Source organism: Girardinichthys multiradiatus, chromosome 7 (assembly GCF_021462225.1).
Source record: "Girardinichthys multiradiatus isolate DD_20200921_A chromosome 7, DD_fGirMul_XY1, whole genome shotgun sequence".
In the NCBI taxonomy this organism is placed as follows: domain Eukaryota; kingdom Metazoa; phylum Chordata; class Actinopteri; order Cyprinodontiformes; family Goodeidae; genus Girardinichthys; species Girardinichthys multiradiatus.
In genome coordinates this window covers 34,844,647-34,862,076 of record NC_061800.1, presented here as the reverse complement: position 1 = coordinate 34,862,076, position 17,430 = coordinate 34,844,647, and the positions used below count along the sequence as shown (strand labels likewise).

Below are 17,430 nucleotides of genomic sequence, written 5' to 3'. Positions count from 1 at the left end.
TCCCTTTGATTACACACCTATTTTAGATTTGATTTATTTTGCCTTAGTAAATGAATATGAACCACAGTCTTATGGCTGCTGTAATTAAACCTTTACTTAAGAAACCTTAGCTTGATCAAGAACATAAAATATTAGAGACCTGTATCTAATCTTTAGTTTTTATCTAAAATTCTTGAGTAAATAGTTGCAAATTAAGTGTCTGAGCATTTACACAGCAATGGTCTGTTTGAAGTGTTTAATTCAGGTTTCAGAGCTTTTCATAGCACTAAAACAGCACTGGTGAAAGTCAATCAAGATATTCTCCTGGCCTCAGATAATGGACTTGTGTCTGTACCTATTCTATACCTTACGGTACTTGAGGTATTTCAGCAGGAGCCTTTGGGCTTATTTTCTTTCTGCAGACAGATTTCAGTCCACAGAGAAGTAGAGATACAGTAAGTAAGCTTGAGAAAAAACACTGTGGGTTAAAGAAGGAACTCTGCACTCTGTAAAAAAAAAAAGAAAAACTTTTTGTGAAGAATTTAAAACCTGTTTTTGGCACACACTCAGAGACCGTAAAGAGTATTAAGCTCCAATTAAAGACCTACTACAAAACTTAACAAGTACTTATGTAGGAATCAAACCCAAATATATCTAAAGGTAGAGGCCAGAAAATTAATCAGCAATGATCTTTGTTGTATAGATCCACCAGTACATCAACTCAGCATGCATTTTGTTGATATGGTTTTATATGCTTAACCAATATTTATTTGAGTGGACATTATTTGATTGCTAATACCTAATTGAAGGCCAATGCTTTAATTAAAACACTAGCCAATAAATCAGCCATGCCTTATGACATAGTTTTTTAGTAGCATGTTAATGCATTGGTTTTTATCCATGTATGTTATGTTTAAGCATGAATTAAATGTGTGTTTTCCGAGTTCATCATAAATTAGTGGTTGATTGCTGATCATGTATTGTCCAAAACGTATGTCTTCTCAATGTTTAAAAGTCTTACTCACCATCTAATTTTGGTGACATATTTTTAACTTTTTTTTTTTTTTGGCCAGCATGGCTTTCTTCTAAAGCACAGTCTATCACATACCTCGTTTTTATTTTATTGATAACATATAGCTAAGGGAAGGAAACAACACAAAATAATGGAGGATAGAAGAGAAAAACATTATAAGAATGACCAAATACACCTGAGCGGTGGACCGCCACTGCAAAAACGATTGTCCAAGAAATATTTCCCAATCCCAACTGGTACTTGCATACACAAAGGTCTTCCACAAACACAGAGTACATCAGAGGACAAACAAGAGGGTCTCACACAAACAACTTACAGTGCAATTAAACTGATACTCACATCATAATTATCCTTAATTGACAGCCCTAATTATTACGTGAGGTCAAAAAGTTTTTGTTTTTATGTGCACCATTGAGTCTTTGGCTAGACTGGCTTAGTTCTTTGTCAATCTGAGTTTAGGGAGATATACAGTCTCAGGCAGTTCCTGATTTTGTAATGTAACCAAATCAGATTCAGGCAACTGTAATGAGCATGCAAACATTGGCATTGGCAGATAATTCACAAGCTTTGCTAACAAACTGTCTAATTTTCATCTTTACCAAGCAACTAAATTAAACAAATCAAATTGTCTGGCTGCGCTCTACAGCTGTCAGCATACGGTTAGTGGAATGTAAAATTACACAGGAGCAGGGGGTAGAGGTACTTCAATAAATCTTATACCACTGGGTCATTCACTAGTGGAAAGTTTCTTCTTTGTGTGACCTTTGGCACTAAACCAAAAATAAAGGACATTTCTTGGTGACTATGATTAATTAGAGTCCCAACGTTTTAGCAATAAAACTGAAGTCTACCCGAATATAAATATCCAGGACACTTTGTTAACTTTGGCAACTGAGGCAGTCATAATTCTGAAGAACAAATATTTTCTCTGAATCTTGAAAAAATAGATTTGTTTAAACAATTACCACAGTTTGTTAAGAACCACATTTTCAACAAGTGATGATGATGTTATGCTTGAAAAAGCATTTTTGCAAATGCATTGGAATGCACTGATTTGTGAATTAAGGTCATGACACTACCCTTGCAACCTATTGATTTGTTCTTAAAGGGCATCCATTATAATTTGTACAACTTTTCCTTAAATTGTGTTTGGGCCAATAACTCACAATAATTACAATAATTTCCATGTTCAAAATCTGGAAATCTGAAATAAAGCAAGCACAAAGCTTATCGGTGAAGAGCCAACAGTTACTTTTTAAAGTGCAACATCAGAAATCTGTAATCACCGTATAATGTATAGGTTTATGATGATGATTTACCCAGTGAACAGGACAAAACCTGGAGAAATGCTGTCTTTGAGCAGCAGTTTAGATAGCTAACCACCCAGCACCTTATTGAGGGTATTAAAATCTCTCCATGGTGAGATCAGTGTGCCTGTAATTTACCACATGGACAAATGAGCATGTGTGACAAAAATATAAAACTACTATTCTGGCAGGAATCAGATCAGATGTACAGTACAGACCAAAAGTATGGACACACCTTCTCATTCAAAGAGTTTTCTTTATTTTCATGACTATGAATATTGTAGCTTCACACTGAAGGCATCAAAACTATGAAGTAACACATGTGGAATTATATACTGAACAAAAAAGTGTGAAACAACTGAAAATATGTCTTATATTCTAGGTTCTTCAAAGTAGCCACCTTTTGCTTTGATTACTGCTCCACACACTCTTGGCATTCTGTTGATGAGCTTCAAGAGGTAGTCACCTGAAATGGTTTTCCAACATTCTTGAAGGAGTTCCCAGAGATGCTTAGCACTTGTTGACCCTTTTGCCTTCACTCTGCGGTCCAGCTCACCCCAAACCATCTCGACTGGGTTCAGGTCCGGTGACTGTGGAGGCCAGGCACAGCACCCCATCACTCTCCTTCTTGGTCTAATAGCCCTTACACAGCCTGGAGGTGTGTTTGGGGTCATTGTCCTGTTGAAAAATAAATGATGGTCCATCTAAACGCAAACCGGATGGAATAGCATGCCGCTGCAAGATGCTGTGGTAGCCATGCTGGTTCAGTATGTCTTCAATTTTGAATAAATACCCAACAGTGTCATCAGCAAAGCACCCCCACACCATCACAACTCCTCCTCCATGCTTCACGGTGGGAACCAGGCATGTAGAGTCCATCCGTTCACCTCTTCTGTGCCACACAAAGACACGGTGGTTGGAACCAAAGATCTCAAACTTGGACTCATCAGACCAAAGCACAGATTTCCACTGGTCTAATGTCCATTCCTTGTGTTCTTTAGCCCAAACAAGTCTCTTCTGCTTGTTGCCTGTCCTCAGCAGTGGTTTCCTAGCAGCTATTTTACCATGAAGGCCTGATTCACACAGTCTCCTCTTAACACCAGAACTCCCAGAATTCTAACTCTACTAGAACTCCCAAGGCAAGCATTCGGCATGCCAGGCGGTGATGACGTCATCACATTACATTGGTCAGAATGCTACAGGTTTTCTTGCACACTATAAAATTATGGTTTTGACAAGAATTAATAATAGTATTTGATCAAAACCTATTATGTTTTATTATTATTTATAAATAGTACTGAAAAATAATACAGAGTAGTGGGTACATTTTTAAAAAGAGCTTTACTAATCTGACCAAAAGCTGGACAGCTCCATGTCACTCCGCGGACATAAACTAGTGCTAAAAATGCCTTCAGCTCATCCACACTCATATCCGAGGAGGAATCATCTCCTAAAACTGTGCGGGCCTCAGCCACAGCGCAGCCCTGAACGTGGATGAGCATTTCGACGTCCTCCAAACAGAGGAACGCAGTCTGGGCATCAAGGATCTGGCACTCTGTCAACGCGTTCTGGCTCTGATGCCTTCCTCTACTTTCTTCCTCCCCTACCACTGTCCACACAGCGCCATCCTTTCCTATCTCCTCCTCCTTCCCAGGTGTGTACTCATCTTGTGATGAAAACGCTGTAAAGCGCAGAATAGATTGTTGTTACTGGGCTATTATATCTATGACCTAACTTATTGTTTATATCTTTTTCCATTATTAGTACCTTGTTTTTTAGTTTCTCTCCTGCCAGTGAGCTGGATTGCTGGGTTTATAGCTGGGCACCAGGCTCGTCTCCCTGTCTCTGCTGATTGTGGCACTGATGCTGTAGTTTATATATCATTAGTTTACTAATCTATAAACTATAGCCTAAAATGATATAATCGTTATATAGGCTAGTCTTTTATTTCCTTGAAATAATGTGTCACAACCACCTGCTAATGGAACGACTTGTGCTTTTTAGTCCGGGGAGGCTCACTCTCTGACCCACTGTCACTGGAACTGAATGCTGACCAAGAGCCATCAGAATCCCTCTTGACCCCAGAATCACAATCATGTAATTTTTGAAGCATTTCCAATGCCTCTTGAGCAGAAAATATCCTTCTAGAAGCCATTTGTAGGATGCCAACAATCTCCTTCTCAGACTGTGTTCTAGAGTGGCAGTTGCTAGGCAACGCTCGCGCGTATATACTCAGCCGCGGGAAAAAAATATCAATGTAAATAATAGGACCGTCAAAATAGTGGCTGCGGTAGTTAGAGGTAGAAATACTTAGATCTTTTATTTACTGTGTTATTTTTTTTAAATAGAGACATAGGAATACAAAAGACAGGTTTAGAAAAAGTCAGGATGCCAGGAAGATCAGAGTTTTAATAAACCAGAGTTATGGCATGTCAAACTTTCAAAACCATCAAATTGACAGCCCTGATAGTTCTAGTGTTAACAGTTGTTCTAGAGATGTGTCTGCTGCTAGAACTCTGTGTGGCATTGACCTGTTCTCTAATCTGAGCTGCTGTTAACCTGCGATTTCTGAGGCTGGTGACTCAGATTAACTTATCGTCCGCAGCAGAGGTGACTCTTGGTCTTCCTTTCCTGGGGCGGTCCTCATGTGAGCCAGTTTCTTTGTAGTGCTTGATGGTTTTTGCGACTGCACTTGGAGACACTTTCAAAGTTTTCCCAATTGTTCGGACTGACTGACCTTCATTTCTTAAAGTAATGATGGCCACTCGTTTTTCTTTACTTAGCTGCTTTTTTCTTGCCATAATACAAATTCTAACAGTCTATTCAGTAGGACTATCAGCTGTGTACTGTATCCACCTCCTGCACAACACAACTGATGGTCCCAACCCCATTTATAAGGCTTGAAATCCCACTTGAAAACCTCACAGGGCACACCTGTGAAGTGAAAACCATTTCAGGTGACTACCTCTTTAAGCTCATCAACAAAATGCCAAGATTGTGCGTAGCAGTAATTAAAGCAAAAGGTGGCTACATTGAAGAACCTAGGATATAAGACATATTTTCAGTTGTTTCACACTTTTTAGTTCAGTATATAATTCCACATGTGTTAATTCATAGTTTTGATGTCTTCAGTGTGCAGCTACAATATTCATAGTCATGAAAATAAAGACAACTCTTTGAATGGGAAGATGTGTCCAAACTTTTGGTCTGTACTGTAATTTAAGCTCCAATCAACGCTGTTACTCTAATGTACACAAGTATCAGCACTCTCATTTCTTCGAGCAGCTGTCCTCAGAATATTTAATAATAATAATAATAATAATAATAATAATAGGTAGCCATGCAATGATTGTTCAATTCTACGTTTTCTCCACAAAATCAGTCTGTGCTTTTCTCAAGAAGATTTACCTGCACAACAGTAGTAAAGCTGTCAGAACACTATTTAAGGACACTGTCGGTCCATCCACTTAAACGTCCCCCTCTGCACTTAGTTTACTCACAATATATGCTTTGGCTCTAAAACCCCTGTCAAGCAAAAGCTACACAAAAAAGTACCTTGCACCTGCAAGGTTACTATTGGGGTTATGGAGTGAACGTGATCTGCAGACTTCAGCAGATTTGTTTTTAAACTGACATCACATAACTAGGTAAAAACTGAAAAAAAAAAAAAAAAAAACATTTTCTTAACAATTTTCATAAACAACAACCATAGTGTCTTAGGGTGGACTCTCTGCTAGGGTCATCTATCTTGCTGTGACATGAATTGTATTGTGTCCTCTTCAATAAAGTTTGCTTCATGACTAACACAAAAAAATGTTTTGGCTGGTGAGAAGAAATCTGTCCATCCTACCTGTGTTTTATTTAATGGAGCTCACCTGAGATCCTCGCTTAAATGTTTTTTGTGGCAGTCCTCATCTTTTTCTGTGTCGCAAATAAGCAGTCAGACATCCATTAATATATTCATTCATTCATCTTCTACACCACTTATTCCATAGTGGGTCATGGGGAAGCTGCCTATTTCCAGCAGTCTACGGGTGAGAGGCAGGGTACACTCTGGACAGGTCGCCAGTCCATCACAGGGCAACACAGAGACATACAGGACAAACAACCATGCACACACTCACTCACCCAAGGGCAATTTAGAGAGACCAATTAACATTTTTTTGGACTGTGGGAGGAAGCTGGAGTACCCGGTGAAAACCCACGCATGCACAGGGAGAACATGCAAACTCCATGCCCAGGACCTTCTTCCTGCAAGGCAACAGTGTTGCCAACTGTGCCACCGTGCAGCCCATCTATTAATATAGCCTGGTTAAAAAGCTTTTTATTGTCATGAAAAAATTGGCTATCCGTTTATTTTCTTGGACAGTGACAGACTTCAAGGCATACAACATTGTTATATGGAAATCCATATATTGCTTTGACAGTGGAGCTATAATGGTTCTTTTTTGAGAAAACCGTGCTTTAAAGTTATGTATTCACTTTTAAAAACAATTGAAAGTTTGGTTTGTTTTGTTTACTCAAAACTATTTTTTTTTTAGGTTTGGCTCTATAACACAGATATTTGACCTTTAAATTTATCTGTTGACCTGTTTGTATTTCCTCAGTTATTTTACTGTTAAAAAGAAACATGTGTCCTACTGTCTAAACTCAACCTGCCATATAGTACACACATTTCATTTCCCTTTATGCTGGCTCCCACCTTCTATATTCATACATTCAACTCTTGCATTCAGCTTGGCACTAATATTCTCGTCAGTCTTTCCTCCCTCTGTTTCCCTCCTTCCATTTGCATCCATCCTGTTCCTCCCTCCCACTCTTTCTCTAACTCGCCTCGCTGTATTCATCACACGGTGCGGGTTAGCCCAAAAAGCTGTCAGGATCTGTTCTGCTGTCAGCAAGATGCCGAGTAGACTGCATTACATTTTGGCCTCAGTGTGTCCCCGACAAGAAACAAGCCAATTAAGGGATCCCCCAGCACTGCTTAAGCCTGGTTATGGCAGAGGTCCCTGAGATGAACACTGGTGTGCTAAATCATCATACCTTTTTTATATTACAGCCTCCATGGGGAGAGGTGGAATGATTCCGGATTATTCTCCTTTTTTATCTCCCACTCTCTCTCACAGAGCTGCTGGCCACCACTCGACAGCAGACATTAAAGAAGTTTATCTGAGCTATGAAGGACATTGACATACAGATTTTCTTCCCTCCTCTCCTCCCTGTTGTTCACTCTCACTCTGAAGGCTAATAGTATTAGGAAGGGAAGAAGTGCTTTGAGATAAGCCCTAGGTCAAGTAGCTGCAATCAATTACTGTGGTTAAATATCATAATAAAAAGATTAAGGATTAGGACTAAGGAAAAATACAGGGGCTTGGTGTTCAAAGCCTACAGGAATGTTTAAGACTATATTTTTGATGTCTCACTCTCTATTTTAATTTCCAGAAATAACATCCAATCCTGCAGATTCCCATTTTATTTGGTCTTTATTCAAAAAGTGAAATATTTCTGATGCCCAGCCCTAAAGAAATGCCTTCCACACAAAGAACATACAGATTTGTTGAAAAGATCTCAAGGTGAATGATACATTAGAAGACATAAAATGAAATGTAATTTTTTAATCATGGCACACTGTCAAACAAGGACAGTTAAAATGTTCTGGTGAAAAAAATACAACCCCAAACTATTTAGAACAAACACTAGATCAGATGACTGGGGCCAACAAAATCACTGAGTTTTATACCTTGATGATGAATTTCACTTTTCAGACCAGTAACTACTAAATCTTCATACAATATTTTGTATAAGAGTATTTGAGTGTTCTATATGTTTGCATCCATTCAAATTGCTTTTAGAACATCTTCTAGTTGCATTAAACTGTTTGTGCATTTAAAAAATATTCATACTCATTTGAATTTTTCACATTTTATCAATGTAGAACTACAAACTGTATTTTATTGGGATTTATTTTTTGTAATGGATCAACCCACACACACAGACACACGTATATACACACACACACATTATATATATATATATAGATATATATATATATATATATATATATATATATACACACATATATACATATATATACATATATATATATATATACATATATACATTATATACATATATACATATATATACATATATATACATATATATACACATATATATACACATATATATATATATATATACATATATACATTTATATACATATATACATATATATACATATATATACATATATATATATATATATATATATATATATATATATATATATATATATATATATATATATATATATATATATATATATATATATATACATATATACATTTATATACATATATACATATATATATACATATATATACATATATACACATATATACACACACATATATATATATATACATATATACATTTATATACATATATACATATATATATACATATATACATATATACATATATATACATATATATATATATATATATATATATATACACACACATATATATACACATATATATACACACATATATTTATATACATATATATATACACATATATACATATATACACATATATACATATATATATATACATATATATACATATATACATATATATACATATATACATATATATACATATATATATATATATATATATGTATATATACATATATATACACACATATATATATATATATATACATATATATCTGTGTGTGTGTGTGTGTGTGTGTGTGTGTTTTAAAAGCAACATATTGTTATATATGCAAAATAGAAGAGCGTGACAATCTTCTGCAGTGCTCCACAATGCAATACAAGATGCATACTCCTTACATAGATATGGGGAATGTCTCCTAGGTACAAAACGGCCTAAGGTTGTTTTAATTTTTTTATGAATTTATCAGCCACTTGAAATCTATAACAATAAATGAAAAAAAAGGGTTACCCCTTTTTGTAACACATTGTAACACAATTTTTTCTGTGCACTAACCTGTTTTTCTCAGTTTGCATTAGTGAAAACAAAAGGTAACATTAGGCATTCCTAATCTCTTAAAGCCTTTTTATGTGATTTAATAAATAAAGTATTCCATTCTCTGCCCCACTCCCCTTCCCACACCACCACGCACCACTGGGAAAAGGACTCATGCATATTTCAGCACTGTATCTGCCCACTCTGACTGGAGCTTATTGTGGCTGCATGCAGACACCAAACCAACCCTGTTAGTATTCCCACCCTTTTTGTCTTACTTTCATTCACCCCCTGACACCTTGTACTTTATGACTATTTAGTAATTATGAACTTGGTAACACAAAACACAGTGAAAACAAAGGTCTTTGCCACATGAAAAACTCTCAACACATTAGTCAAAAATAAATTAGCATGCCTTTTGTTTTCTCCACCCCACATTTATCAAGTTCTACTGGAAAACAAAGTTTTCAATAGCCTTGAGTGAAATTTCTGTTCATTATGCACAGATGTAATGGCTACAGCCTTTGAGGTGGAATATGTTTACCAACTATGAGGAAATTCTCACATTCCTACTATTAACAAGTGAGATGCTTTGGATGGTTTCCCTTGTGGGTATTGAAACAGGTCTATTTACTGTGTTAGCAGAGCAGGGATAAAACAGTGAAAGGGCACCTTGGCACCGAGTATAGCCATGGCAAAAGCTTATGATTATGTTTGCAGTCGGTAAACATATGCTCATGGCTTGCAGTTTGCTGTGATGTCTAAGATGTGGACCTACAAAGACATGCATGGTGTGGATGGTGATATACCAACCACAATTACCTGAAGCATTGCAGACTTTCCAATGCAATTTTCTCTTTAATTAGACGTTTTCCGAGACAACTTAGATAATTACACGAGTATCCCCATACTGAGACATTTACAGTCCAGAATTGCTAATAAACATTTAAAAGCTTTCTCATTCACAACTTTTTTCTAAAACTGACACCAAAGAGAAGCAGAAAAAGAAGAGGCTTGCAGTTTTATTGTGTTTTATTTCTCTTTTTTTCCAACACCTCTTTATCCTGTTCAGAGTCACAGGTTTCCTGGAACATGCCAACTATCATTGAGCAAGAGGTGTGATACAACTTGTACAAGTTGCCAGCCCTTCACAAGGCTCGCTTACACCTGTCATGTTTGAGATGAAGAACATTATGTTATGTTTTTAATTTGATTGCTTTAGGAACATGTTATCCTTCACATTGTGCTCTCACTGTGAATCTGAATATAGATTCGTATGTATACTTCAATTCAAACAAAGAAAAAAAGAAAAAATGGAACTTGATCTTAACATGCTCTGGCCAGATGAGACTGAAATTCAACTTTATGGCCTACAAACAAAACTCAGCATGGTGGAAAACATTGCTCATCACTCTCACCATACCATCCCTATAAGTGAAAGATTGTGATGGTAACATCATGCTTTGGGTAGGTCTTTATTCAGTAATGATAGAAAAGCTTTGTTATGAGGATTCATAAGAGGATGGCAAGGCTTAAAAATCGCTGTTATCAGATGCTCTTCATCAAATCTGACTCAGCTTTAGTAATTCTGCAAAGGAAAATGGGCAAAAATTCCAGTCTCTAAATGTCTTAAGGTGGAATGGGAAAAATCCCAATAGCCTTAAGACTAGCAAGTTGGCTCTACAAAACCTAGAATCTGGGAAGCTAACTACAAATTCTTGACAAAATGTTTTGATTTTTTTTCCCAGAAACCATGTACTGTTCTTATCCACTTCACAATTATCCAATACTTACTGTTGGTCTATCACATTTAATTCCAATAAAATACATTGAGATTTGCAGTAACGTGACAAACTGTAGAAAACATTGGAGAGGTATTGATACTTTTGCAAGAAACTAAATGCTAGTACACCACCAGCAATTCTATTATCAGTTACATTGTAAAACGTTACTTACAGTTATTTAAAAAAACCTCCTCAATAAATATACACCTCCACTTCACCTTGAATTTTACATTATATGATCATGTATAATCTCTCACATCCATCTTCAGGACATCATTATAAACGTGATGGCTTATGAAATCCTTTAAAGATGTGCTCTGGGCAGGACTGCCTGACAGCAGTGTGTTTCCAAAACTACAAGTGTATGTCTTAGATAGGTAGGCTACATGATGCGCCGCTGTTTTGGCCTGATACTGGGGCTGTGTCTAATATGGTGGAGATTGACTTGCTCCTACTGGCTCCCAGTTAGTGATGGGGATTTTAAACTATTTTCCCACTCTGGAACACCTTCCCTCAGGCCCTCTCACCTCGATGCCTTAAATATTAATGGTAAGTTGGAGGATTGAGGATGAGTGAGGAGAGAAGAAGACTGACAGCTTAATCATGGAGGTCGTAGCCTCTTTCTCTCTCTACTTTCCTTGCCGCTGTGGGCGGCTGTCACCACAACCTACATGATGTAATCACATCTATAACCCTGATATGGGCCACTGGGGGCCATGCAGAAAGGGACGCAGAGGCAGAGAAAGTTAGGAGGAGAAATGTGGAGATCCCTTCAACACATGATCATTTAAAGTGAAACCCCAAAGACAACTGTGGTCTGTATCACCATAATATAATCAAATTCAGATTATACTATATATTATACTAGTCTTTTTTTCTCCTCTCCGCTACTAGTATTTATTTTTTTTCTTTGTTTTAAAAGTTAGTGTTGGTGTTCAGGAAAAGCAAAAAATATTCACTCAACAAGAACTTGTCTAGGTTAGAATAAGTACATTAATTTCAGTTTTTACTATTGAAATGTTAATGCCATGAACCACAGCTATCCATTAAGGGTGTGTCAATACATGAGACAAAATGAGATTTCAGTAATATTTTGCGTACAAGTAAAAATGTTGATTTCTTTCAATTTCTATTGTAAATGTTTCACATATTGCGAACAGTGTTTTAAAGAATCGGTTATGAATGCACTGAGGTTTAACAGATTTTTCTTTTACTTGTCCAATTCTAAAGTGGTTTTTAAACCAGAAAATAATAGAAAATGCCCCCTTTATTTGTTTTAATAAATACAAGTAGTTCTAAAACCAGAAAACAATAACTCATCAAACTGTTCAATATTTTCTACTTTAACACAGATATGAAGCTCCAAAGCAGATGCCAACTACAACATTGTTAGCTGTAAACAGTTAGCCGGTCACCATATTTTCACAGTAGCCACAGATTGTTTGTATCACTCTATCACAGTTTATTTATTGAGTCCTTAAAATACTGCCATACACACAATTAAGAAATACTGAGTAATTTCTATGCCATGATATTTTGTTACACCCCAACTGTTTATTATGTCTTTTTTACTCTAAGTTACATGTAGAGAGAAAACACACGGACAATGAAGTAAAAGTGTTTGTGCCTTGTGTAATATAGTGTAATATGCTCATAAGCTCAACATCATTCTTTGTTTTCCTCAAAGACAAGCAATTTCCTCACCAACATGCATGCACTTGTATTCATGGTAGGTAAAGCAGAATGTTCCAACCAGAGACAAAACACTGGTTTATCAACTTACTTAAAGAAGAAGAGAATAACTTTAAAATTGGTTGTTTGTTCATTAGGGTCTCAAAACACTTTTTGTAAACTCCCTGTTTGCTGAGAAATAACTGCTGCAAATATGTAAAACAATAGATCTCCCTACACTTTCTTAAATAAATAACACATTGTTAGAGAGTCAATGGAAGCTTATGTCATGAGGTCTTGGTATATTCACATACATTTTTTTGTGACAGTAAGGCCTGCCATGCAGTGGCAGCAAGTGTTTGAGATTTATTAAACCTTTATTCTGTTTGTAAAACGCAAGAAAACAATTTAATTTCTTCAAAAACTGAGATGAAAAAAAAATATTGTTCAAATCCCGCCTTATTCTCTTGAACCCAATGTTCTTTATTATCTTGTCTCATAAGTTTTATATATCATCACACCCCTGGTCATTGTTGTTACTGGTTAATATCTGACTCACTGTTTTCTGCTTTGTGTTTAGTGCCACCTCTTGAATGGGAGTTTTATTGATGCCTTCTGCACATATAATGATTGCAGGCACAGCAATCTAGGCAAAAAATTAAGTCACATGGACTTTCTAGTCAGCTAGACTTTGTAGTCAGCCAGGCAACAGAAACTTGGAGGTATGAATACATCACAAAGGTATTCAGACTACTTAAAAAGAAGCTTAGGATGTTTTGTGTTTTGATCTGGGGTTGTTGCAGCTTGTCATCAATACATCTGTATGTTGTGATGCAATTACAATGTCTTTCCATACCTTAGTAGGCTTTCCAAGTTCCAGAGTCCTGGCAATACAATATTGTTTACAAGACCCAGAGGCATTTATTTTTAAAACAAAACAAGGAAAATTTGTTGGGGGGTAAAGCTGACTGAGAAAAAACACAAGTAATGGTTAATTTAAAAAAGAGCATATTTTTGCAGTAAATTCTCATTTTTACATGTTTTCCTGATGATAAAGGGAAGAAGGAATGTCAGTGGCAAATACATTCATATTTCATCATTAAAAAACAAGATTTGTTTTAAATGTACATCAAAATGTATAATGGAAATTAAATGTGTTTATTAAATGTATTAAATATCAACATGACATTGACATACACTGAATAGACTGATTAGAAAACGTGGAGATAAATTGAGGCCAATGACAGAAATTCATAGGGGATAAGTTGAACAACAAATAGGAATCTTCCTTAGGGACACCGATTCATTATCTGTCTCTGAATTACAACATTTCCCATGTGAAAAGAAGATAGTGATGCAAGAAGAAGGCATATATGAAATAGGCCAGTAAGACTGCTTCTGACGTGTTCACATCACTTTAATTGATCTCATTAATGTTGCAGTGGCCATGTTCTGGAGTAGGCAAACTGTACAGTAAAACCAAATGAAAGCAGAGGTGCTGTTCTTACCCCATTTATGGGATATGTCTTCCATCCCAGCTCTCCAAGCACAGATGTTGTATCTAACAACACAACTGAAACAGAAAAGAAAAAGACAGACATCACAGTAAGCAATCTGACAACATAAACAAGACATCAAATGTTGCACTGAAACTGAAATTGCAGTCATAAATGTGTTAATCTTTACATTTTTATACTGATTAAAAAGTTGTTTCTTGGATCAATATTAAGATGACTGGGAACATTTTCACAGAAGGCAACATTTTTTCCTCATATTTTGGGGACAGATGGATTAAAATCAGATTGCTGTCAAAAGTCTATTCCCTCCTCTGCCAGCCACAACAACAACCCCCTCCTGTGCTGCCTGATGGCGTAGTGCAATCACTTAGATTTATCAGTATCAGCCCAATTGTGTCACGGTAATGTGTATTTTACTGTGCTAAGGATTCCCTTTTAAACACTATATATTGATTAAGCATAACATTATGCATAATCACCTGCCAAATCAAGTATTGGCCCTAATTGTACGTCCAAAAAAGCATTTAACATCAAGGCATACATTCACTATAGTAGATCCCTGTGGTATCTGACACCAAGATGTTAGCAGGTGTGGCCTCCATTGTTTGTCCACAAAATCCCACAGATGTTCTATTAGACAAAGATCTTGGGAATCTGGATGCTCTCTCAAAACTGTTGTTCTGCTTCGTCAACTCATTCCTGAAATACTTTTCCCCTTCTGGCAGGGTTAATTTTTTTGCTGAAAGCGACCACAGCCATCAAGGAATGTTATTATGAAAGGCTATGCAGTTATGTAGTACGTGTCAAAGTAATTCATTAATTTGCAGAATCCAAGGATTCCTGTCATCATATTGCCTCTGCTAGCTTGCTTTTTTCTTTGCTTTTTTTTCTTCCATGGTGCATTCTGGTACCATGTGTTCCCAAGGTGGATGACACACACTCACATGTGATTTAAAAAGAAAATCATGAGTCATAAGAGCAGGCAACCCTCTTCAATTACTATGTGGTCTAATTCTGATGCTACCATATATTGTTGGTGCTTCTGGAGGTGCACAGGAATCAATATGGGAAGAAACTTGTGCCATCAGAAACTGAATTTGAATTTCTCAGACTGAATCTGTATTTGTGTAATATGAAATTAAATGCATTGGTATGAAATGAATTTCACTTAACTGAAACTGAATTTAATGGTTTGAAACCTAATTCATTGATTTGAAACTGAATTTAATGGTTTGAAACTGAATTTATTGGTTAGAAAACTGAATGTATTGGTTTGAAAACTGAATTTAATGGTTTGAAACTGAATTAATTTGCATTGAAAATGTATTTTGTTGTTTTGAAAATTCAGTTTGCCTAATTTCACTGTCAGTTTGAAACCATTAAATTCAGTTTTAATTTAGTGAAATTCAATTCAAACCAATGCATTTAATTTCAAATTACACAAATACAGATTCAGTTTGAGAAATTCAAATTCAGTTTCTGATGGCACAAGTTTCTTCCCATAAATCAACATCAGCTCCCTGATTGTTCTGTGGCTTTGCACCCCTATATGCAACAAACGGTGATGAACTTAACATTCTTACACATCTCTATCAGAACCAGCATTTACTTCTTCAGCAATTTAAGTTACAATAGTTCATATTCACTCTCTACCTTCTTCATACTACTTTTGATATATACTGACCACTATACAACCCACAAGAACAGCAGGTGAAGGAATATTCTCTGACTCAGGTCTCTAGCCATCACAAGATGGCCCTTGAACAAAATGTTCACTTGCAATTTACTAGGCCCTGTCGCCCAAAAAGGTGCAAAAGGTGAAGTGATAATTATTGTTCCATCAATCAGTGAAGTGTCATGTCTGTTTGGTTTGTACTACTGATATGGAAAATAAAGCTATTTTTTAATCATAGAAATTAAAATCTTTTTGTAACAAAAAGCCCTTGCTGGCTGAAATTAACCATTTTACAACTGTTTAACAAAAGCAATGCAGTTCTGATGTGGAAAATATTTCCAACCTCGTCAATATTTCACTCTCAAGGACAGTAGATTTTAATAATTCAAGAGGAAAGCATTTCTCCTCGAGACAAGTGATTTACAGTGAAAAGGGGTATGCATGGCTCCCTGAATTTACCCTCAGTCAGATGCCAGCATATCCAATGGACTGATAGAAATGTTTTTAACCTCACTTGTGGCAACATTAGGGAATAAACAGTAGACTGAGACCATGATACATTTTCAGAATTCATAAATATTAAATGAGGCCCATCTATTCACCGTGTCAAACAAGCCAAGTGCACGGTGTGTGTGACAATACACCTATAGGATGTTCTAATTATATGAAGGCGTATGGCATCTTGAGGTAGTCATGGAAAAAACAATAGGTTTTCAGAACAATGCCTGATTGTAATTCTAAGAAAATAGCTATGTTATTCACAAAGTATCAATACTAACACTTATTTCAATGTGTATTTTTTTCTTAAATGACCTGATTGTATATGTCAGTTTGTCATGAATGTCCACTTAAAGCTTTCTAAGTAGACCTCGGGGCTAATTATACTAACTGATTTTTACTAGTCATAGTTTTTTCTAAAATAAATCTCCAACATTATTACTGTGAAATAACTGCTTAAAAGAAAACTAGCCAAAGGTGTGTGTTTCGATAAGGCTGCTATTGTGATGATTTACCAAAACAAATGTCAAAAAATATTATGTGTGTGTCTAAGGAAGATATTTTTAAATTTGTATCTCCCACAAATCAGTAATCGCCTCTGATTGCACCTGTTTGACAGAGATGACTCAAGGACCTACTCACTGGGGTGGTACAATAAAACCCAATTTGTGTGCCACAGATAACAAAAAAGTAGTATCTGGTCAGCCACAGGTTGCAGTTCAAATGTAATATTTATTTTCCATATTGTCAAAAGGAAACCTAGACATGTGGATGGTGGAGATTTTACAGCAGTGTTATACAATAGTTACAAAAACAAACAAACAAACAAAAAAGCAGGTTTCAGAGCAATGTATAATCACCTCAGTCATCAGTAAAAAACAAATATTTTAAATTTTATGCATAATTCCTTTTGAATGCACTCACAGAGATACATTATATTGCCAAAAGTATTGAGTCCCATTGCCAAAT

General features: G+C 36.0%; 1 protein-coding gene across 1 annotated transcript in view; it reads right to left on the bottom strand.

The window, feature by feature from the left end:
* Nucleotides 1-17,430, bottom strand: part of LOC124871493 (ephrin type-A receptor 6-like) — a 286,960-nt gene that overhangs the window by 253,964 nt on the left and 15,566 nt on the right. The window contains exon 2 of the mRNA XM_047370840.1: nucleotides 14,280-14,344. Within this exon, the coding sequence (XP_047226796.1) occupies nucleotides 14,280-14,344 (65 nt within the window). The remainder of the gene's footprint in view (nucleotides 1-14,279; nucleotides 14,345-17,430) is intronic.